The sequence below is a fragment of the Pristis pectinata genome, chromosome 9, assembly GCF_009764475.1.
Source record: "Pristis pectinata isolate sPriPec2 chromosome 9, sPriPec2.1.pri, whole genome shotgun sequence".
Lineage (NCBI taxonomy): Eukaryota > Metazoa > Chordata > Chondrichthyes > Rhinopristiformes > Pristidae > Pristis > Pristis pectinata.
Window position 1 is genome coordinate 36,275,581 of NC_067413.1, and position 24,697 is coordinate 36,300,277.

At 36.7% G+C, this 24,697-nt stretch overlaps 1 protein-coding gene across 1 annotated transcript in view; it reads left to right on the forward strand.

The window, feature by feature from the left end:
- Window positions 1-24,697, forward strand: part of atp9b (ATPase phospholipid transporting 9B) — a 259,834-nt gene that overhangs the window by 190,929 nt on the left and 44,208 nt on the right. The window contains 3 exon segments of the mRNA XM_052023085.1: window positions 1,207-1,349; window positions 8,029-8,141; window positions 16,724-16,969. Coding sequence (XP_051879045.1) covers window positions 1,207-1,349; window positions 8,029-8,141; window positions 16,724-16,969 — 502 coding nt within the window.

Here is a 24,697-nt window from a genome sequence, read left to right on the forward strand (position 1 = left end):
TGAGTTGCACCAATTTCTCATAATTTGGTCAGGAGTGGAATTGCATTAACTTTTTTTTAATCATCCGTATAAAGCAATGTGCTTCTATTTTTATTGTGCATGAAGAATAAAATGCAAATAATATTGACAATAACCAAATCTGGACTTGAGACAAAGCTGAAATAGGTTGGAGCTATTAACTTTACATAATATGTACATATAGGTTAGGAATGGGCATTGCCACTTGGTTCCATGAGCCTGCTCCGCCATTCTGATTGTAATCTCAGTTCCACATTCCAGCCTAATCACAGTAACCTTTCACGCCTTTATCAAGAATTTGTTTATCTCTTTCTTACCTCTGCCTTTATATTCAAAGGCTCTGCTTGCACCACCTTTGAGGAGGAGAGAGTTCCAAAGATTCACAATCCTCAGAAAGGGGGACAGAAAAGTGACTCATCTGCCTTCAAAGGTTACCCCCTCATTTTTAGCCATGATCCTTAGTTCTAGATTCTCCTACAAGGGGAAACATTACTCCCTACATCCTGTCAAAACCTCTTAGGATCTTCAATGTTTCAATCAAGTTATTCCCACCACTTCTAAACTCCAGTAGGTACAAGCCTGGCCTGTCCATTCTTACCTCATTGGACAACTACCCATTCCCGGCATCAATCTAGTAAATTTTGTTTGAACTGCTTGCTTCCTTAAATATGGAGTTGGTTTGTTGGTATTGGTTTATTACTGTCACATGTACAGTCAAAAGCTTTTGTTTTTTTGTGTCATCCGAACAGATCATGCCATATATAATTACATTGATGTAGTAAAGAGAAAACAGAATGCAGAATATAGTGTTGCAGTTACAGAGAAAATGCATTGCAGGTAGACAAATAAAGTGCAAGGGCCATTAAGAGGATGATTGGGAGATCAAGAGTTCAACAGTTCATCTTATATATGAGAGGTCCATTCAAGTGGGATAGAAGCTGTCCTTGTGTCTGGTGGTTCATGCTCTCATACTTCTGTATCTTTTGTCCAATGGGAGAGTGGAGAAGAGAGACCAGTAACTGTACACAGCACTCCAGATGTTGTCTCACCAACGTCTGACATAACTGAAGCACAGCCTCTCTACTCTTGTATCCAATTCCCTCGAATAATTAATATCATTCTGTTAGCCTTGCTGTGCCTGTGTACAAGCCTTCTGTGAACTTCTCCATTTTCTCCTCATTTGCACAGTTTGCGGGTAAACCTTGACATGGGAAAAGCAGCCTATGGTTGGATGATCATGAGAGATGATAACATTCCAGGCACAGTAGTCCGGACAAGCACAATACCAGAAGAACTGGGACGATTAGTTTACTTATTAACAGATAAGACAGGTAATATTGATGTTATCTCTTGAGCTTGTGATATTTCTGAAGTTTCGTGTTCCGCCTTTTGGATGAAATAAGTTGTTACACTGTTCTAAAACATCTGACGTTTTGAATAATGAGTGAAATTCATTGAGGTGCAACAGCTGGGTAATATTGTGGGTAAATCAAAGTGCGAACCAATAGATCAAGATGTTCGCTTTACAGCTGACAAATTGTCATATACAATATATAGTGAACAGTTTTGTGATCTTTGTAAATAACTTATGAACATCGAGTAACTTTCACTTTTTAGTTTAAACAAAATTAACTTAAAGCGCACCTTTTCATTCGCCATTCCTGTGTGCATTAACTACTGCTAATAAAATCTTACCGCTTTTTTAATCACCAGTTTTATTATAGATTTACTGTGTGCCCTTCTATTTAAAAGCTGTGTAAAAGTAAACTGCCTTTCTGTATTCTCCAGAATAAATAGAAAGGTCCTTGGATACTGCCTTAGAGCAGTGAGCCTACCAGCTCTGTTCCTCTTTGTGTCGATTTTCTTGCTGCTCATGTCCAGTAGGGACCAACCTTCATGCTTGTTCCTCCTTTCCACACACTGATTGTGCCAGTCCATTAGCAATCACTGGTCATCTACACCTTATTCCCAACCCCAAGTCACCCCATCTTGCACCTTGATTTTATCAAGAATTTTCCCAAAGGTAGTACCACTATGCCCCTTATTGACTCTTACGTAGACAGTCCACCCTCTGTTCTAATTATGTATCATAAGTGTGACCTTTCTCACATAAAATGCTTCTAAGTCTTTGCTCCTCCATCTCTCAATGAAGCTCAAGTTTGCCCACATGGCTTCTCAACCATGCAGTACTTCTCGCAATATTACCGCCTTGCCTGAACAACCCCATTTACATCTATACTGTCCCTGGAATTAAATGTTTTCTTCTTCCCCCAGCCACCTCCCACATCCGTACAGCTCTCCCTAACCTTTGAATCACTATCCACAACAAAACCTCTGCACCATCATTTTGCTCAGCCAATATCCAATCTCCTCCTCCAGTAGGCAGTAAAACATTTATTGTCATCTATCTTTATTTGCTTCCCTGCATGCCTCCCATCTTACCAGTAACTATTGTATAAATTTTGCTGCAGAATATTAAATCAAGTGTCATCCCAAATTTAGTACTTTAATTTCTCAGACCAAGAATTAAATTGCAACAGGATTTTTTGTTGCCTGGCTGTTTTTATTTGCATTAATTGATGAAGATTATGTGAGGAAAATGAAAAGTCTGAAAACTTGCGCTTAAATTTCATTAACAGTGCAATTTCTGTCTAGTTTATTAACCAAAATAAATGCTAGTTGGAGCAAACACCTGTTTTGCAATTTTTTTTCTTAAGTTCCAGAAACAGAATTGCCATTAGTAACTACAGAATTTAAGTTGTTGGGTCTGAGGAACATTGCAGTCTATCTTAATTGCAAGGTAGTCCTTTGTATGACTGCAAATTGGGTTTGTGCTTCATCAGTAAGCATTCTGACAAGAAGCGTCCATCATTTTGGCTTGCTCATTTGCCATGGCAGAATAGAAAATGAAGTGTCCCAATAATTACATTATAGTTTCCTTATTGTAGGACAAGAAAGCAATGTGGTATAATTAGGTTTGATTGGAGAGCATGTTTCCGGTAAGATCTGAAATTAATGATGTTGCTATAGTGACACATCTGCGACCACCAGTGCGTGAAACATAAAGTAATTCATTTGACAAGAGAAGACATCTGTTAACTGTGAGGATGCAGAGCATATTGACACTGACCTGAAATACTAGATGTTATGTGATAAATGAATAAATGGTGCTGAAACAAGAGGACAGATAATTTGTACTTAATCTGCAAGTAGAGCCTTAATCTTCCCACTGCTTGCTTTTGATAAAGCTATTGTTTAAGAACAATGCAGTGGAGAGCTCATAACTTTTAAATGGTAGCTGTGGGTGAACCCTAATGATGCAATAAATTAATCCCAGTGTCAATGGATTTATCTCGATTGTATTACGAAATCATTAGCGGTACAAACAGCTGGAACAACTTTTTTGATAAATTAATATTGTAGGCAATAATTATACCTTTAGCATTTCCAAAATTGGCATTTTACAGGTGGCAGCACAAAATCTGTTTCATGTACATCTACGTATTTTACCTCAATAAATAACTAACATCAAGGGAATTCTAATGAAAAGGCATGATGGTGGAGTGATGAGTTAAGTGATTCATTAATAATGTTTAATGCTGTATTTAAGTTTTTTTTCCATCATGGGGTCAGTTTGTCAGATGAATTTGGTGACTAGTTCCTATGTGCATATGAAACTGTCACAGAGGAGATGAGTCTGTCCCATAAAGTTGTAGCATCTACACATCGCTATGTAGATACATTCTAGTCAGGGTAAAGAGTTGCTTCTGTGTGATCTTAAAACTCTGTGATCTGCACAGAATTAACATAACACAAAAGTAGGTCCTGAGTTAAGTTGGCTGTTTTTACAATAGCATTTTTCCCCCAAAATTTCACTGATTTATAGTATAATGACTAACATAGTATGTGTTCATAATTGCACTCTTGAAGATGAACACTGAACTGTTGTCTCATGTACTTCATCTGTACAAAATAAGAGTGCAACTGATTAATTTCAGAGATCCGCTGTATGAGAACTCATACAACTCAAAATTCCTAAAATTGATCTTTGCATAATGCCATTGGTAGTAGTTTTATAAAATATTCAGAATAAATTTTATAGTTAACACACCTGACACTGAATTTAGGCTTCTTAATGCAAAATTTAAATAGTTAAGTCTTTGGCTTTTTTAGAGTTAGAGTTTATATAGTCATGGAAACAGGCCTTTCAGCCCACAGAGTCCATGCCAACCATCAAGTACCCACCTACACCAATCCCATTTTATTTTCCCCACATTCTCATCAACTTCCCCCCATATTCTACCACTCATCTACACACGTAGGGCAATTTACAGTGGGTAATTAAACTGCCAACCTACATCTCTTTGGCTTGTGGAAGGAGACCAGAGTGCCCAGAGGAAACCCACACACATCGGGAGAACGTGAACTCCTCGCAGACAGCACCTGAGGTCAGGATTGAATCTGGGTGTGTGGAGCTGTGAGGCAGCGGCTGTATTAATTGTGCCGCCATGCTAGTGTATTATCATCACTCAGAAGAGTGTGGGCTCAAATCCCACTCCAAGGACTTGACCTCATCATCCGGCCTAACAATTACAGCTGTTAAGATGTACTTTTTGTCTGATACCGTCTTTAGTAGGAAATGTTAAATTGCAACCTAACCCTGTATGGAAAAAGATGCTATGACAACATTGAAGGATTTGAGTGGAGTGGTTTCTCTTGTGCCAAGCCAATATTTTTTCACTCAGTCAGAACAGATTAAGTTCTGATAATAGGTTATTGATGCAAAATAAATAACCCTTTGCTTTCCTCTCCACAAATGCTGCTTGATATGTTAAGTGTTTCCAACATTTTTCTCTTGGATTGTTTATCTGTGTACAGGCTGGCTACTGCATTCTTCATAACAGGTGACTGTATTTTGAAATAATTGCTTGACTATGAAATATCTAGTGGAGTCCAAAGAGCTTGCCTTCCTCCAGGAGAAAGACTTTCAGCTTTAAAACAAAAGCTCAACCAGCCAAACAGCATCTGTGGAACGAGAAAACAGTTAGTGTCTTGGGACAGGGCCGCTTCCTCAGAACCATTTCCGATTTCAGCACCTGCACTTTTATTTGTTTTGCAGACTTTGGAGCTTTCCATGTTAATTGTACAGATTACTCCAAGCCCCTTCTAATGGTTACATGACTGATATCAGTAATGTGCTCTGGGAGGGAGAGTCACCATCTTGCAGCAGTTCATTTTGGCATTCTAATGGAGTAGTCACCACTGTGCCAGATCCAGGTGAAAGTCTGCATTTAGATATGGTAGTTGGGGCTAAAGGTAATGATGGAGAGGTGGAAAGGGCTGTTAGTACAGGGTGGAAGTTTGCATGAAACATGGAAACGCTTAAGGAAAGCAGCAGAACTCCATGGTGGATGCATACAAGATTAAATCAAAACTTTTGAAAGGTTTCGTAATTGCTAGGAAGCTGTCGAAGAAGGGGAAATCTAGTCACCACCAGTGACTGAGTCATGACATTCATATGTCACCAATATAAGAGATGCTGGATCATTAACTCGCATGTTTGTGCATTATATCTTGTTACAAATCTGGATTTGCCAGAGGTATCTTTCATGGTGCATTGTTTACAAAGGCAATCAATGCCAATCTGAGTATCTTGCTTTGCTCCATATACTTTTAAAAAAAACATGGCCTAGTGATGTACCAGCTTCTGTCTATAATCTGGGCTAGATATCTATATTCTTCTATAATCTCTTCAGAGACGTGCTGCGCTAACATTTAGTGAGATATTTCCAGATAAGATTTCTTAAGTTGTTTTCTTTCAAGTACAGAATGGTTGTTAAGATCAAACTCACTTAATTAAATCTGTACAATTTATCTTGATGCAAGATGGAATGAGGAATTTTAGTTTATTGCAGTGTCTTTCATAACCTCAATGGCCCAAAATGATTCGCAGCTTCCAAATTATTACTTTGAAATGAGTATTTGTTATTGAGTGATTAAATGCAGCAACCAATTTACATGCAGTGACATCCTTCAGTAATTGATATGAATTAGCATTTGTTCATTTGCTGGCCTCTGTTTCAGGGCTAGGTTTAGCCAAGACATTGGAGTAGTGTCATTGAATCATTTATACCCACCTTCATAAGGAGATGGGGCTTTTAGCAGATCAATGCAGTGCTCCCTTCATGCTCTGCTGATGAACTGCTGGAGATCAGATGCTGAAATTTGAAGTGGGCTTGACCCCAGTGTTTGACTGAGAGACTGTTACTACTGAACAAAACTGTAACAATTAAAATATGTGTCATGCTGGCACAAATCTCAAGTCCCTGTACTTATCTACTTCAGTGAAAATCCACACAGCCATATCACTGGCTTAGTAGCCTTTTGTTTTATGTAGTTTATCTTTGGCATTCACTTTCTTACCTCTCTGCCCACATCACTGGATAATGAATGTGAGACACTTACTTTTTGATTCCACACACAACTGTATAAATGAGTATTTAACCTTTTTAGAGAAACAATTTCAATTAAGCATATAAATGTGTCCTTAACGTTAAAAACACAGAAAAATAAAATTCTTCATCCAATTCTTGAATAATCATCAAAACTTGAGGAATATGATATTTGCTTGTGCAAATATATCAACTTAGAGTTTGTTTGATTGGTGTATTTGTCTAGTTAGCATTTGATTTTCAACATTTCACTCTTTTTCAGTATCTCTTGCATCATACAGTTATTTTAAAAATGGATTGAGGAAAACATGCATTTGTTTATTTAATTGAGTTCTGAATAGAAGGCCTTGCAACTTGTTATATTAAAACGTTATGACCATTTTCTCCCAGTTTTTACTAGATTACCAGAGTGGAAGCTAATTCTTTCCAACAGGGTGACAAGGGAAATTGTTAAAATGCATCACTGTCCTGCTGTTGTGCACTTCCTAGCAACTGGTTAGAAAGACACTGATAGATTCCTGGGAATAATTTGTTGAGTCTTTGTCTATTCAAGTAGGAGTGTGGAACAGAACTAAAGAATTAGCAGGGAACAGTGGAATTTTTTTTGAAGTCTATGGTAGAGGGAAGCTGTTGTATTAATTTTATGCTTATAGTTCTCCATTGGTAATTTTATTTCATCCTGATGTTTATGGGAAATTCTTCACTCTTGACACTTCAGGGATCTGCTGCTTATTGTAGTCATGGCAGCTAGTAAACCCTCAAATAAACCAGCCAATTAATTAGCTGTTTTAATCACATGGCTGTGGATCTGACTTTGATTGACACAGGGGTGGTTGTTTACAAGCTATTTTGGCGACCAAAGTTGAAATAGTGAAGATTTGAACTCTGCTTGGTGTACAACAACTGCCCCCCATGTTAACCCCAGGAAAACAAGAGAAGGAGAATTAATGACTCTGAGAGGACATTTTAAATGCAGGATGCTGCAATAGTGATTTATTTTTAACCACACTTAAGATTACCACACCAGATTTGTGAATAATACTGCTGCAATTTAATATATATTTAGTTAATGCTACTTCTGTCATTGAATATAGAGAGATTGCACTTTTATCTCGGCTTTATGTAAGTATTACTGCTGTGGGTTGCAGTTCCTTGCTACCCAAAAGAAGCAATGCCTGCCCAGCTTTTCTAACCTGTGGACTTGGTTCTCTTTATCTTCTTATAGCTTTCCTTGACATCCGTAGTTCATTCAAGCATCATTTTGTTCATTCAGTATATAATTTGAGGTTTAGTATGTTTATCTAATCATTATGCATCATGACTAACTCTTTAAATATTGATATAGCCGTAACATATTCATATTTAAGTTGTAGGCTAAAAATAATTAACAACAATGAAAACAGTGCACTATTGTATCCAGTGCAAATTATACCAAAGAGTTATTTGTATTAGTGTATGGTTATTCAGGTCTGAATGAATGTTCTTTATTGAAATGCAATTTGATACAGCTAGTAAATTTCGGCAATTGTGCCTATACTCTTCTCTGTGCTTATTGTAGGAACCCTTACACAGAATGAGATGGTATTCAAACGTCTCCACTTGGGCACTGTGTCTTACGGGACAGACACAATGGATGAAATACAAAACCATATTATTGGCTCATATGCACAGGTATATATTTCAGATGTTCATTTGAAACAAATTATTTCTATTGTGTATTTAAATGTGAAGAAATTAGGGACTTAATAGAGTTATAATGGATTTAAACTGAGTGAAAGTATCTGAAATTCTTTTGCCGCATATACAGATCATGTTGATCATAGAACTGCTTTAGAATATTTGCTTTAATCCACTAAAAGATGCAAGTCACCCCAATGCCTAAATGGGTATGATTGCTGTTTGTGAGTCATGCAGCTCAAGAATGTCTTGGATTTATTACCCAGACCCTGCTCGTTGATCTCACTTTTGGCACAGCATTCTTGAGGTAAGGGAAGAGTTGACTAGGTCTATTTTATAGTTCCATATACTGGACACCATGTGTGGGCTTTGCACACAGAGACACTGTCTAAGCTCAAGCCTAAGTAATGGTCAGTGGGCAATACACTAGAAACTGCATGGTGGCTGAGGAGTTACTGTTCAATATATAGGGTTACATAGGATATATGGTGTAGAAAAAGGCTATTCGGTCCAACCAGTCCCTTCTAGCATTTATGCTCTGAATTTAGTGAATCGGTTTATTATTGTCACGTGTGCCAAGGTACAGTGAGAAACTTGTTTTGCATGGCATTCATGCAGATCATTTCATTACAACATAGCATTGAGGTAGTACAAACGAAAACAATAACTGAATGCAGAATAAAGTGTTACAGTTAGAGAAAGTGCAGTGCAGGCAAACAATAATGTACAAGGCCATAACGAGGTAGATTGTGAGGTCAAGAGTCCATGTTATTGTGTTAGGGGACTGATCAATAGTCTAATTTAAATCTTCTCCCCCTTTCATCTAATTCCAGGGGTTGAGGAAAAGAAAAAGGGGTGGGTGCACAGAAAAAAAAAGCCAAAGATGTATCTTTAATCCCATGGAGTGGGACAGGGGGTGGAGTTTGCAACTAAATATTGCTAAAATAAACATCCAAAAAACCTGGTGGTAAGACATTGACTTTTCTGTGGGCTTAAGTTAAATTTTGATTGGTTAAACAATTATGTATTATTAATTAACATATATTGTTTTGCATTCCATTTCAATTCTATGAGAATACATTTTTATCTTCAATCTCTGAAGTATATATCTGATATAGTCTGGCTAATGTGAATGGAGCAAGTTTGTGTGTAAAAGTATCCCAGTTGCTTGTGGCTACAGAACATATAAATGGAAAGTGCAAAGAGTGGATGACATTTCTTTTTTCAACAAGTGAGAAATTATATTCCAGAGATTTTTGAAAGAATTCCAGAGTTGTAAAATGTAATTTTTAAATCAAGTGGTATTTTGTTTGTGTTGAATAAATACAGCAAATAAATATGGCAAATATGTTGAATAAACTCACTTTCACTGAGTTTGCGTGGTAGTTGTACATCATATGGTCAGAGTGCTGAGCTGGATGGTATATATATAGTTGTTGGAGGCTTGGGATTTGTGTGGGTGTGGTAGATATATTTATACATGGGGCGATTTTGACTATTCATTCTGCTTGATATCAATGTGCAATTTCAACTTGGTTGGATTCATGTTAGTAAAGTTAAAATAAATGCAGTTTGACAATTCATATTTACCACTGGAAGGTGAATTGCATTGTTGTCAAAGAATATCAATAGACCAAAAAGTGAAATCCATTTTCTCTCTCAAAGTCTAAATGTTGGGCCTTACAACGTGTTCAAATTGTCTTGCTACGAATGGGACAGGTGCTTGGGACATGAGAATTGCTGTAGACAAATGTGGCACAGTGGAACAGCATGCAGAGCTGTAATGGCTATAGAACTAAGAGCAAAGTAAAAAGAAATTAGGTATCAATTATAGCTGCAGAATTCTCGTCGTTTCATTAGTAATATTCTGAATGTTAGTGTTTTTAACTTGATACTTCAAAATTTAGTTCATAACTTTGCAAATTTGGAAGACTGAATTAGAAACTCATTCTCCGTGAAATAACTGTTATCACACACTGATTCAGAAATTCAGTTTTATCGAAGGCACCATGAGGTTTCACATTACTACTTAGCATATTTAACAAAGAACTGAAGAAGGATTTCTACCTCTACTGTGTGGATAGGAACAATTTTATGGAGTTAGATTTATTTTGATGTCTCTAGTTTCACCCCTTCACTCAAATAAAAACTGCCACTACATTTACTAGATGAAATTAGTTTCCTTCATAAAAGTGCATGGAGTTCTCCACTGAAATGCAATTAATCTGGTGAAATCTGTAGACTTATTTTCGTTTACATCTTCTAATTTTAGGACCAAGAGACAGATGAAATGATGAATAAACAAGGCTATCATTAATTGGGATGAGAATTAAAAGACCATCTGGATAACCTAGCTGCAGTCTGATCACAATGAATCTCTGAGAGCTTCTTTAAAGCATGTTAAAGATCAGTGAGTGAGCTGCCATCCTAGTTATACTAATAACTAGTGACCGCCAGACAGGACAGAATCAAATCTAGCAGGGCTTCAGGGCAATAAGTCTGACAGTCCTAACTTATAGGCCATGTATTATGAACCCAGAGGGTACATTCTACACCCTAGCATCCAGGACTGTTCGACACAAGGCGCAGATTATGGACCTTCTCGGACCTGGTCTGATCTTTTAGGCTAAAGTTCAATTTGAAGATCACATCTGGCTCTAAACCAAGATCGTACAGGTCCGTCACTATACCACACTGGGGTATAGTACTGGGAGATGAACAGCTGTCACAGTGGCACAGAGATACAGTACTGATGGATACAGGGCTGTCATTGTATCGGATACAGTGGTGGATACAGGGCTGTCACTGGAACACAGCACAGCAGTGGTAGATACAGGGCTGTCACTGTATCAGATATAGTGGTGGATATGGGGCTGTCACTGTAACAAGGTACAGCAGTGATGGAATCAGGGCTTCATTTCAGTCCCTAAGAAAGGAGAAATTGATTTTGATGGAGGGAGACGCAGACAGAGAAGGTAGAAAATTGCTGTAACTCATTGATGGGTGTCAAACAACCTGTGTGTTCTGCAGGTGTAACCACACCTTGGAACTTTTGCTGGTGGAAGCTTCGAGATTAGCTTTCATGCTACAGGAGAATTAGCCAGAAAGCCTCAACTAAACAGAATTTAGTATGAAGTTTAGATCCATCTTCTTAGATTTAAAAATGGTCAGTTAATGTACTCAAGAACCAGATTTTACAGTTAGTCTATCATTGGTACCCAAAGTCTTTGAATTGTATAAGAATACAAGAAAGAGCAAAAGTGATTGCAGTGATCGACTTCATCTACTTGGAAAAACACAATGTCAGACATGTGGCTTTGAGTATTACTCCAGTAATACCGGTAGTAAGTGTATTAGCACGGATTGACAGTTAATTATCATATAGAAATTTGGAATAAATGGTTTCCTTCTAGGCTGGAGGGATGTAACTAGTTCAGTACCCCAGGGATCAATTCTTGGCCCTCAATTATTTACCAATTAAATTAATGACTGGGAAGACAGGGCAGAATGTAAGGCATCCAGGTTTGCAGATGACACAAAATTGGTCAAAGGCATTTTGTGAAGAGCATATTGTGAATCTGCAAGGAGATGTAGGTAGAGTGAATGAGTAGGCAAAAACTTGGCAAATGGAGTTTAATGTGGGATATTGCAAGGTCATGAAATGGGGAAGTTTTACTACAATTGTATAGAATGTTGGTGAGGCCACACATGGAGTACTGTGCACAATTTTGGTCTCCTTACCTAAGGAAAGAGTAGCATTGGAAGCAGACCAAAGGAGATTCACTAGACTGATTTCTGAGATGAGAGGCTAAACAGGTTGGGTTTGTATTCTTTAGCGTTAAGAAGAATGCGGGGCTGATCTTAATGAAACATACGGGATCCTAAAGGGGCACGACAGCGTAGATGTTGAGGTGTTTTCAGTGGTGGGAGAATCTCGGATGAGGGGATATAGGTTCAAGATAAGGGGCCGGTTATTTAAAACTGAGGTATGTAGAAATTTCTTCTTACAGGGGGTCATGAATATCTGGAATTCTCAACGCCAGAGTTGTGGAGGCTAAATCAGTAGAGGTATTTCAAGTGGAACTAGATAATTTTTTGAAAGATCAAGAGATTGAGAGCTTTGAGTATCTGGCACAGTGGAGACCTGGGGTAGATAAGCTGTGATTCTATTCAATGACAGGGCTTGAGAGGCCAGGTGGCTTTTACTACTTCTTTTCATTTGCGTTCCATGGATAACTATGTTAAAACTTTTTTAATCTGCATGAAATAAAATGGTATATCATGGTAGTCTGACTAGAATGGAGACAATCTTGTCTTAGTTGTCAACGAGCTTTGATATCCCAAAGTCAAAATCTGCTGTCAAGCTGTAGGACAGTACACATGACTTTTCTGTCCAATAACAATTTTCTCTGTCTCCTTTAGGTTGTCATCTGTTGAGAGCCTTATAGCTACAGTAGTGTCGATGATATGCTTTGGTATTTTAGTGTAAAAACCTTGCTGTAAAACTGATGTATATAATGAAGCCCAGAATAACAGCAGAAATTTCTATGCACTTTATCTATTTTCCAGTTTTATCTATGTCCCCTTGTTCGTGTCTCTGTCATTTGTGAAAACATCTCCACTTGTACCCTGTCAAGCCTGCTTAGGTTAGGATCTTTTATGTTTGAATAAGGTCACTCTTCATTCTTTTAAATGGCAAGGAATACAGATCCAAACTGTTTAGCCTCTCTTGATAGGACAACCCTCTCAACCCAGGAGTTAGCCTGGTGAGTCTCCTTTGGACTGCCTCCCATGCTACTCTATCCCTTTGTAGGTAAGGAAACCACAAAGTCTGTTATTAATCCTTCCTGGATTAATAAACAATCCCTGCTGGCAAAACCTGTGTACCTATGCTCACGTTTGCATTCCAACCCTCTTGATATAATAAGTACTATTTCATTTGCAGAAAATGCTGGAAGCACTCAGCAACTTGGGCGCATCTGTGGAATGAGAAACAGTTCGTGTTTCAGGTCAAAGACCTTTTAGTCTGAAATATTAACTCTCTGCAGATGCTGCCTCACCTGCTGAGGGTTTCTTGCATGCTCTATTTCTGTTTCAAACATCCAATATCTGCAGTTTCTTTGATTGTCACTATTTCATTTTACCTTGTTACTACTTTTTGTATACGTGCTTTAGATTTTGGCCACTTATTATGTGTGTAAAATTCTTTTCCCCTTCACAGCATCTAGTTTCTTGTAATTAAAATGCTTTGGTTAACATTTCTCTGATTAAATATGTACAACATTGCACAATGGTTTCAGTGTGCTGTCTTTTTGCACACTCTTGATTTCTCAGCAGCTTCTTGTTCCATCTGGGCCACCTAACTTCATGTCATTTCAAACTTTGGTCTGCAACTCAGTACACAGTGAAAAGCTGAGACCCTGAGACCTATCTTTGATTTAAGTAAATTCAGTAATAGTTTGCTGTTGCTGTATTTATATAAGCTTTTACCTGAGGCCATGAGAGAGCATCATTCGAACTTCTAAACTCATTCACTGTGCATAAAATAGACTTTTCTGTACTAATCATTTGGACAGGCATATGGTAATATACTTTCTTAATGGTATAATTGTTCACAAAGATTTATTTCATGTTATTGATGAGCAAGCTCTTTTTGAAGTCACACCAGTCTATAACTGGTGTTGCTGCTTATGAAGCAGCTAGATTTTGGGTGCTCCCTTTATTGGTGGTTCTTACCAAATGATACCAAGGATGTTTTAATATATATTGAAGTATCTACAATAATTTGTGCATACCTGTACTCAAACAGAATTAAGCACTCAGCCACTGAGATATCAGGGAAGGCACTTAAAAGTGTGGTTAAACAGGGAGGTTTTAAAAAACATCTTAAGGGAGTAAAAGACATTTGGAGTAGGTATTCTAGAGCTCAGGATATCACTGCCGTTGATGGCGCAACTGGTTGAAGAAGAGTCCTACAGTTACTAATGATGAAAAACAGTAGGTGAGAAGGGAGATAAATGTGCCTAGGTGATACTTAGCTTGCATTTTACTTAAATCATTGTGAAATGCCTTGGGTATCCAGAGATCTTGAAAGCTGCAATATAAATGTAACTTTTTAAGAAGTATTTGCAGCTGGAAGTACAGAGAAATGTCTTCACATGGCAAGACATAAAAGGATTCCTCCTGTAGTTGAGGTTTTACTTTGTTTGAAGCAGAAATTAATTGAAGAGATGTACCCACTGTTTTCTGGATAGGTTTATTTGATATAAACATTTGAAAAGAACATCTGATGTAGACTGTCTCTGTAATATAATTAATTATAATTGCCAGTCAGTTAGCAGCAGTTGGCAATTTTGATGTGATATTGATTTTAGCATCAGAGTTTTTTATATAAATATGATAGTCTAATAGGTCTACAGTAATGCAATACAAATCTATTGTAAATTGATTATATTTCCCCACTGGAAACATTTTGTGACACAGGGCATAATCTTTAATGGAATTTGTGTGAAATTAAATTATACCAGCATCAATACACATAACAATGCAAGATGAGTAAATCAGCTTAATTTATTTGCTGTTGGAGTAGCATTGGTGTTGGAAGAATACAAATGTAGCCTTATCCTGAAACTGAAGAGGCTGTCAGATGAATAAAAAGTTAAACCTTTTATTAGGCAACACTGTAATTTGATGGGCAGAAAGTTCACGGTTCAGTAATTTAGCACACCCAGGCAACAAGAGACTGGTTAAAATGGAATGAGGTAAGGTCAGCTTAAAGTTAACAGAAAAGTGGTTGATAGAGATGGTGGGATCAGAGATGTATGTCATTTCACATCCTGGCCTGAAGGCCTTCACTGGGTAGGAGGTTAATAATGGAAAATGATCTGCTTCACTGGAGGAGATAAATTCTGTCAGAAGCAGCTGGATCTTATTGGAGCTTATATGCATGACAGTGCGGAGTCGGTGCTTGTAAAAGACGCAGCATGACTCCAACAATCTAATGTGACAAAGGAGATACAGAGGTTGTGTCATTTATGTTATTTTTGCCTGTTGTGTATTCTATGTCGACAAGGAAGATAAGGACTTCTTTGTTAAATAGGGATGCACATATATGTGGACAATTCGTGGGATTTTCACTGACATTTTTTAATTTGCATATTATGCTATTTGTTAAAAAATATATTTACTTTGAAAATTTCATATTATAATGCTCTTTCAATGAGGCGGGAGATATCTTGGCTGTAAAACTTGCTATGCCTTATTGGTGAGATGTTATTTCCAAACTCTGCTGATTATTTTTCTTTTTCTTTCCTTCCAAAAACTGCAAAGTATATATGTAAATGTGTGTGTGTGGACCTGTATGTTTCTACAGTACGTGATCAAATTTAAATTAAAGTTAATGTTGACTGGAAGTTAATTGCCCCATTAGGATCCAATATAGCTACCAATCTTCCGTTTAATTTTTATAATATGCTGTAAGACACTTGGGAGTTATATTTACTTGTTCTTAAAACATAGGAACTGTCTAATCCTGATCACCAAACTTGCCTTTACAAATCAAATTTGAAAATGCCTGCTTCATCCTGTATTTCATTATTAGAGGAAAGACTTTCTCTATTTAAGATAAAATGAGAAAAATAAAAGCAGTAAAATTGGATATGACTGTTCTAGAGAAAAGTAAGATGCTCATTTCATATGTGTTACACAAGTTCTGTGCAATTCTGCTAGTTGTCAATATGATATTCCAACTTGATTACATTATCAAAGTTTTGGCATTTCAGTTGTGCTGTTGCCAAGCTTTTAAACTTGGCAGATAACTGGAAAATAATTCACAATGTTTGCATCAAGGGAGATGCATTTTTGTTTTGTAAAAGTAATTATTTGCCCTACTTGGGGGCATACATTCACACAGGAGCTGATAATAAATTGAGGACTGCCTCTCTTTGATTTTTGAGGTCATCTAATGAGAGGGAGAGGAAAAAAAATCACATGTTGTAGCATCTTTTGTATTCATGTATTGTGTTCAATTTACAGAATGTTCACCTGGCAGCATTTTATCAAAATAAAGCCATCATGATCTGCCTTATGTAACCATTCTGATCCATTTCTTAGATGCTGGGGCACTTTTGACTGTTGGCGCACAATCCTAAATTTGCCCAAAGATTAACAAAATGTTCTGATTTCTTGGAGTTAAATGACAGTCGTGATGAGCTTGTGAAAATATTTACATTGTATTTATTATACCGTTCTGTTTTTTTTAAAACAAAAAGCCAGTGGTACCAATTCTGTTATAACAGACTTGGGTCTTATCTGCAAAAAACATGTTCAACTATAAAACATTAAGGTGATGTGTTGATATTTTAGGTCTTGTGGTTTTGGTGTGGTAAGTCAACACGAAATTAAAAGTGATGATGTTGCCACACATCTTCTGTCTTCCACACCCCACCCACCCTGCAGTGACCATTGGTTATTGACTGCTTGGTATCAGTATGTCAAATAGACCAAGCACCTACATTGCAAAAGAATTGTATTGTCTGGAAACAAAATGGGAAAATTATACCTTTTTTATTCTTAAGGGCAACAGTTCACACAGCCACACAACGGGAAGTAACACTAGCACTGCCCCATCAAGTAAAACCACTTTATCTGCTCCAAAAGTTCGCAAGTCAGTCCACAGCCGTATACACGAAGCTGTAAAAGCCATTGCGCTTTGCCATAACGTTACACCTGTCTACGAATCACGTGGAGAAACAGAATATGCTGAGGCCGATCAGGATTTCAGCGATGAAAACAGGACATACCAAGCCTCCAGTCCTGATGAGGTCAGTTTCTGTGTTTTATAAAGCTGGGAAAATACTGTGATATTGCAAATGTCTGCCATTTAAAATGTGTCACTGGACCTTGTTCACTTATACAGATCTTGTTTTCTTTTGAAGAAAAGGGTAGTAATCAAAGTAAATTAAATTGTGACTGGATTACTAAATAGCAATTTGTGATGTGTATTCTTGAGTTGAAAGGAAGGTTAAAGAAATAGGTTTTCATAATTTTAGGGAGCCATATTGATGCAGCATTCAGTGAATTACATGCACTGAAGTCCAAGAAAAAAAATCTAAGTGGATCATTGTTTAACTCATTGAATATTTTTGTACTTGGAATGATGGATGATGCCAGTGTTTTGCAATCACTGAAGCACCATTCTAAAAGCATATTTTATTGAAGAAAACTGCTTTCACTATTGTGCCCCAGAGCTTTATTTAGCAAAATTGTTCAATTGATGTCTCCCTTTTAAATCACTCAGTGTTGGCCGAATGAGGTTTTTCTAAGTAAGCAATATTATCTCTAAACAGAGAAACCACTGGCACTCGTTTTATTTCCACGTTGTCTGAAGAACAACTGACAATCTGCATGAGCCTTAGGTGCAACTAAATCCTTTCAGTATTGTAAACCTACCCCTTGGTTTGTATACAATGCCTTCTGGTTGGCATAAATTTACATTTTGATTCATCTGTTACTTTCTCAAGGCAGGCAAAGCTTTGTTTCTTTGTTTGAAGTATATGGTAAATGAATATATGCTTGGTATTTTTGTAAATCAATGCAAGACATAGGAATAATTTGAAATTGTGCCCTTTAAGGGAAAAAGATGGTTTATCCAAAGTAAGTTGTACCTGTGCCTTTTTCCTTCCAGAATCACAATGGAAAAAGACACAAAATGATTGGCTGTTTTTCTTGCCTCTTCTGCATTCATTTTTTTCCACTCTTGTCTTCATATGCTTTTTCATTTGTGCTTTTCTAAATTCTTTTCCCTTGTCTAGGTCATTTTAATTGTTTTCCTTCCAGCTTTTAGTTCACTTTCTTTTCATCTGTGTAATATTTCAGTTTCAGGGTTTTTAATGCCACATTCTGAGCCACCCATTTTCTTCAGTTATTCTTAACTCTTTTTATTTTTTTTCTCCTTTCTCTGCCCTAATGTTGCATCCAACAACAGAAGATTTCTAACATAAGCCGTTTCTTAGATTTGCAACTTAGTGAAAATTATAGATGAGTATATTTCTTGGCAGTTTAGGGATAGCAAGGATAGTCAAGTCAGCAGAAATGGTTAGGTTTGAGACGACAAAGAAGACAGGAGTATATAGGAAAGATAAAGCTTTGCTTTAGGTACAAACATTGTTAACCATGTATCTGAGTCCCTCTGGAGTATTACATTCAGTTCTGGTCATCCCAATATAGGAAGGATGTGGAGGCTTTGGAGATGGTACGGAAGAGGTTTACGAGGATGCTGCCTGGATTAGTGGGCGTGTGCTATTGGGAGTGGTTGAACAAGATTGGCTTGTTTTCTCTGGAGCAGCGGAGGTTGAGGGGAGACCTGATGGAAGTTTATAAGATTATGAAAGGCATAGATAGAATAGACGGCTGGTATCTTTCTCTCGGGGTCAAAATGTGTGATAGTAGATGGCATACATTTAGGGAGGGGGTGAAAGATCAAAGGAGATTTGTGGAGCAAGTTTTTTTACACAGTGGTGGTTGCATGGAATGCACTGCCAGGAGTGGTAGTGGAGGCATATATGATTGAGACGTTTAAGAGGCTCTTAGGTAGGCACACATTGTGTTGGCAGAAGGGATTAGTTAGGTGGTTAATTACTAGTTTAATTAGTTCAGCACAATATCGTAAGCCGAAGGACCTGTTCCTGTGTTGTACTGTTATGATTCAGATTCCCTCTATTCTTAATACTTTAACTGTTTGTAAATGCATAAGTACAAACTTTAATGTTGATACTGACAATATATTTGTGAGAATAAGCACAGGAACTATGTTGTGTTGAAGAAGTGTGAATCGTTCTATCTGTGATACCAATGTTGGACAGTCATTTTTAATTCAATCTGCGATGGGAGAATTACAAAGATTTATTCTTACGTTTTTTATTTACATTTTATGTTCATAAAAGGCCAGAAATACACAGCTGTGTCTTTTAAAATAAAAGTTATTCAAATTATTCAAGCTCCTAAAAAGCAAAACCAGTCATCATAATATAGACAGCAAGTGCACATGAATGAGCTTTTTATAGTTTGAAGCCTATCCCCTTATTATTTTAATGTAAATGTTTTCAGCATATATCATCTGTTTAACACATGAATTATGTTATCTATGAATTTGGACTCAACCCTGACTTCTAACGTTTAATTTCACTGCATTTGTATTTTTGATGATTAGTGATCGATATTTCATTTTGTTGTGTAAATATAGAAACTGTTGTGATATGCTGCTACAAATTGAGCATGCAATGTCAACAAAAATGCAAGCAGGCATATTGAGAAAACAATATTAAAGTCAAGCATGATGGACATAAGTATATACCCACTGAGCAAAATCCATCATCATTTTCTGTTACAGAAAGGTACACTGACCTAATGTAAAGGGCAAGCATAAAAGGAGATAAACTAAGTGGATAGTCTGATGAAGTGCAAAGGTCACAAGCCTAGTAATACAAGGGCATGCTTTGAACAGTGGCTCTAAAGACCTTTGATCCTTTTTGGTCAGAGGGGAATGATTGGTCATGGTATTTAATTGCTGGTTATTCTCATAAAATAGCAATTTATCTTGTGAGGAGTGATAGAAGGCTTTCCAAAAACTTAATTGTGTTGTTAGATGTAAAAAATGATATTTTCATTAATGTAAGTGTTTGCATTATGGTCAAATGCTAGGATATTTGTGCTGATCAAGAAGTTTTATTGATGGCTTTTGTTTGCATGGTTCTGTGAATAAGAATCTAACTTTCTTAAAAGCTGTTTTTGTGTTTTTTGTACTGAACCTCAGTTTAGTATAAGATGTGCTTTATTAGTTTTTTTTTCCAGTCACCTGTTTCTCTTGCTGCATTTGTAACCCAGAAATCATGGTTAATTACACGTAATATCCAGGAAAGTAAATGTTTCTATTAGCACTGTAGCATTTTTTGCAAAAAAGTAATTTTAATTTTAGAATGCTGCCAAAAGCAGTTTTTTATACTGAATGTATCAATTCCCATCAAAAAAAAATTTCTGTGCATATTTTACAGAGGAAAAATGGACAGCAATCAGTGATTAATTTTAGCTGTTCAAACAATAGATGGCACAGGGTACACATTAAAACTAATATACTGCTGGTGCTTTGCTGTAAAAGCAGTATTTAACTGTAAATCATTGAAGTGTTGAGGCTTCTTAAACCTAATTTTTTTAGCAAAGGAGATGGAAATGTATTTGTTTTACTAATTTTCACTTTTATTTATCGCAATACCATGGAATAGGTATTTGGTGCTGTTGATCCTTGTAACAAAATAATAATGAGAAAAATTATTTTAGTGATCTCCAGTATAAATTATTTTAATTGTTATTTTCTCAAGACATATTTATATAAAATGAATTATGGAAAACGTTTTTTTCTATTCAAGACAAGGTGGCACAACATTGAAAGGGAACAGGCACTAAGTAGTGGTTTAAATTGTTAATACCTGCAAGTTGCGATTAAAGATTATTAATGTTTTACAGCTGTGTACTAAAGTAAATGAATAAACACTTTGCATCTCCTGCACAATTTACTTAGTTTATTTCATTCTCCCAGCAACATACTTGATGCCAACCTGATTATGAATTGAGTTTTATTTTGTTATTTAGTATGCATTACTACTTGCCTGTCCATAAGAGCCTCAATTCATTTTGTAGAGCCGCAATAAAGTCGCCATCTAGTGTCTTCCAGGAAATAGGAGCTGCTGCAAAATGTTTAGTAATTAATGAGTTAAGGATATTTCATCTTTTTGTGTCTATCTGTCAGATATCAAAAACTTAGTCTTAAATACCAATTGGTAAATGAAAATATCTTTTTATACATGAGGAACTCTAAATCTTAAATTGTCATTTCCATATTGATTGTAACAAGCAAAATGTTTTATAGATTATAATATAGTAGACTATCTTTGAAAACTTTTATATAAATTACACACCACTGAAATTATTTAAATAATGTTATTTGTAAATATTTGGAATTTGCTCTCCAAATTTTAGTCTGAATTCTGAAAACCAACTCATTCTGTTGATTTAATTGTTGTACCTCTGAGGAGAGTTGTCTATACGCAATAAGTAGCAGAAGCATTGTATGTATAATGTGTGAATCAGTTGGGCAATATTCAGCAGTATTTGAAAGGTGGGAGGTAAAGATGTTGGCTATACTGGAAGAAATCATTATTGTAAAATTAATTTACCAAGTCCACAGTGGCTCACTGTAAATGGAGAAAGCCTGGGGTCCGATTCCCTAATCACTCCTGAGTTTGCTGATTCTTACCTAAGAAGGAGCAGGGAAAGCTCCTCTTCACTACTTGTGCACAAGAGAACTAAGAATTGGCCAGGGTTTCCACTTTTTATGTCCAATGAAACCTGTCTGTTAGAGAGTGGGAAGAGAAGGGATCGGGGTTGGCTGCAATGACTATGTACAGCCAATTAACTTAATAGCACAGTTGAGGTTTAGATGCGTTTAATAGCGTAAGGTACCATTGAACAAAAGCTCCAAAAAGCAGTTGATAACTACAGGCAGAAATGGTCAAAATTAAGTAGCAAATATAAAATTACCAATCTCTTTTTTCCATTTTGTTTTCCTGTAATAATTGATCCAGAATTGACTGCCCTTCTTCTAATAAGCATTAAAAAGGTGTCTGAAATAGACAGAATGGTCTCCTCTGTGTAATATTAAGTAATAAATAATTGGCTCCTTTTCAAAGTGCATTATCAATTTTAAAAAAAGCTTAGTTATTCTGTTTATGGGGAAGATCATAACATCATTATTTTCCCTGGAAAATGTATCTGAAAATAACACATTGATCTGTGTTAATGCAGTTTGAATTTTGGGTTTCCCAAAATCCTTTTTCTAAAAATAATGCCACTCTGATTCAAAGCAGTCTTGGAATTAAAAATCAAATATTTGGATCAATTAGAATCTGAAAGCAAAAGATTAATATTTTGTGAAAGATAAATTGTTCTACCGTGAGTGCCTTTAATAAGGGGCTTCCTTTTCGAGGAAGTAATATTGCCTTGTTTACTCTACTGCTTGCTGTTTAAAGCCCATTTTGTAAGAGTATTATCACATCAATTCCCAGTTTCCCACAGCTCGCTGAAATTTGAAGCCACCATCATCAATTGTGACTTTTCATTGTCCCAAGTCAGACGAATGGATGGAGTGCCTCATAACTAGAACAAACTGACATGAGTCATCGGAATGCCACATCAAGCACATCTCTTATAAATTCAACACAAACCCCTTTTGGCATTAATCTTGTGTAGAAAATCCACAACTAGAACATGAGTAATAGGAGAAAAATAATGAGGGATTCAAGTGATATAAAAGTCTAAAGTATTTCTTTTTCTGTGTATATTTATCACATGTCAATATGTGAACATCATTTAGCTATAGTAAATTTGAACTGTATTATCAAGGCTGCAGTCATGAGAAATGACAGACATGATATTGACACTGTTTAAATGTGGTCTCTAAATAAAAGGTAATGATCTACCTCACAGGTTGACCAGAGGTCACCAGATACAGCAAAGATGATAAAGTACAATGAGATTCTGTGAAAAGTGAAATAGAACTTGTTTCCTAAAAATATATTTTGTTCACACAACATCCTTAAAAATAACATTTACCACTGGTTTCATCTCATGTTTATAAATTAGTATGCCTTTTATCCATTTCCACATACGTAACTGTTTTGGGATAATGTCAAAAGGTCTCAATTTAAAGGAATGTTTTGCAGAAAGGGCTGGTTACCTATTTATCTTATTAACCTCCACCGTCTTGAATACATCTATTAGCTCACCCTTAACCTTCTCTTCAAAGAAAAAGCATTTTGACTTATTAGTAACTGCACTCCCACATCCCTGGTATTGTCACATTGAATCTACAGTATGCTTCTTTCAATGTTTTATCTTTTTTAATGCAAAGTGTAGAACTTGAAATAATAGTGCTTCAATGTCAGCCCTTGTAGAAGTTTAAGATGAGCCCCTCAGTGTGTGTATTCAGAGGCTTGCTATTAAAACACAAATGTATTTTAATAATGTATTAACTTGTGTTATTTTAAAGCTGTGAATCTGCACAGATCTGCTTCACATTCCTTAATCACTTTCTGTGTATTTTCTTTTCCCTATTTCATCCAGTAACTTGGTTCTGTTTGTTGAACTACATGTCATACTGATATAATCTTCCAGTTTTCTTCATCTGTCTTCAGCTCTTCCACAGTTCCTAGCTCTCTTTGTCAAATCCCCATTTTGAGAGCAGAAGTCTTTTTTGGCTATTTGCTCTTTGTCCCATGATCAGTTCAATATTCCAGTGGTCACGTTCTCCATATTTCCTCGTTATTTCCAGAGGTAGAAAGTCTTTTGTGTAACACCTTTTCAAATGTTGCTTGAAAAGCTAGATAAATTACACATACTGTTTCTCTTTTATTCATTATCTCTTCCTTCTAAGACGAGGAAGTGTTAGTGTAGCGGTTAGCGTAATGCTTTTACAGCGCCAGCAACTCAGGTTCAATTCCCCCCGCTGTCTGTAAGGAGTTTGTATGTTACCCCCCGTTTCTGCATGGGTTTCCTCCGAGTGCTCCAGTTTCCTCCCACTTTTCAAAGACATACAGGTTTGGAGTTGTGGGCATGCTATGTCGGTGCCGGAAGAGTGGCGACACTTGCGGGCTACCCCCAGCACATTCTTAGTAACGCAAAAAGACACATTTCACTGTGTGTTTCGATGTACATGTGACTAATAAATAACTTGCTAAAATATTTAAAACAAAACCTTGATTCAATATCATTTGCCTTTTGGAGGAATAATACAACTGCTACAATGTAGCTTGTGTTTTTCCAGGTGCTTATTCATTTTTATTCCTTGATGTAGACTTGTAATTTAATAACATATAAATTTAGATTAATTGGCCCTGCTGTATTTCCTCATCCATGCTTTTATCATCTTGAGACTTGCCCAATGCAAGTCTCCTGTCCTCCACCCTTCGTATGCTCCAAAACACAACTAATCATGTCCCTAGCTGCACCAAATCCTTCTCATTGTTACCTCACTCTTTGTTGACTGTTGTTAAATGATGGGCACTCACACCTCCCTTTTAAGTTCTTCCTATATGTCTTTTAGATTCCTGCCTCTTGCAGTTCCCATCTCAAACCACTATCAACCCTACAATCTTTCACCCTCCATCCCACCACCAGCTTTTCTAAGTGTCAATTCATTGCCCCACTTTACCCTGCCACCATAGTCAACTAGGCCCCACCCCCTGGAATTCTTTCCCTAACCATCCCTCCCCCCCGCCCCCTTCTAAGACCTTCCTCAAGACACAGATGTATTTGATTTGTACCTCATGAATTATCTGTTTAAATATATTCCATTACTCACCTGTGGGTCAGTTTGCCAATTCCTCCTCTCAGTTAATCACATCATTCCTTCTCCTTGTCATCTTGTCGATGGTTTTCAAGCATCCTCGTCCTTGATTTTCCTTTACTGTTCTTGAGTTCATGCAGTGAATCTAATTATA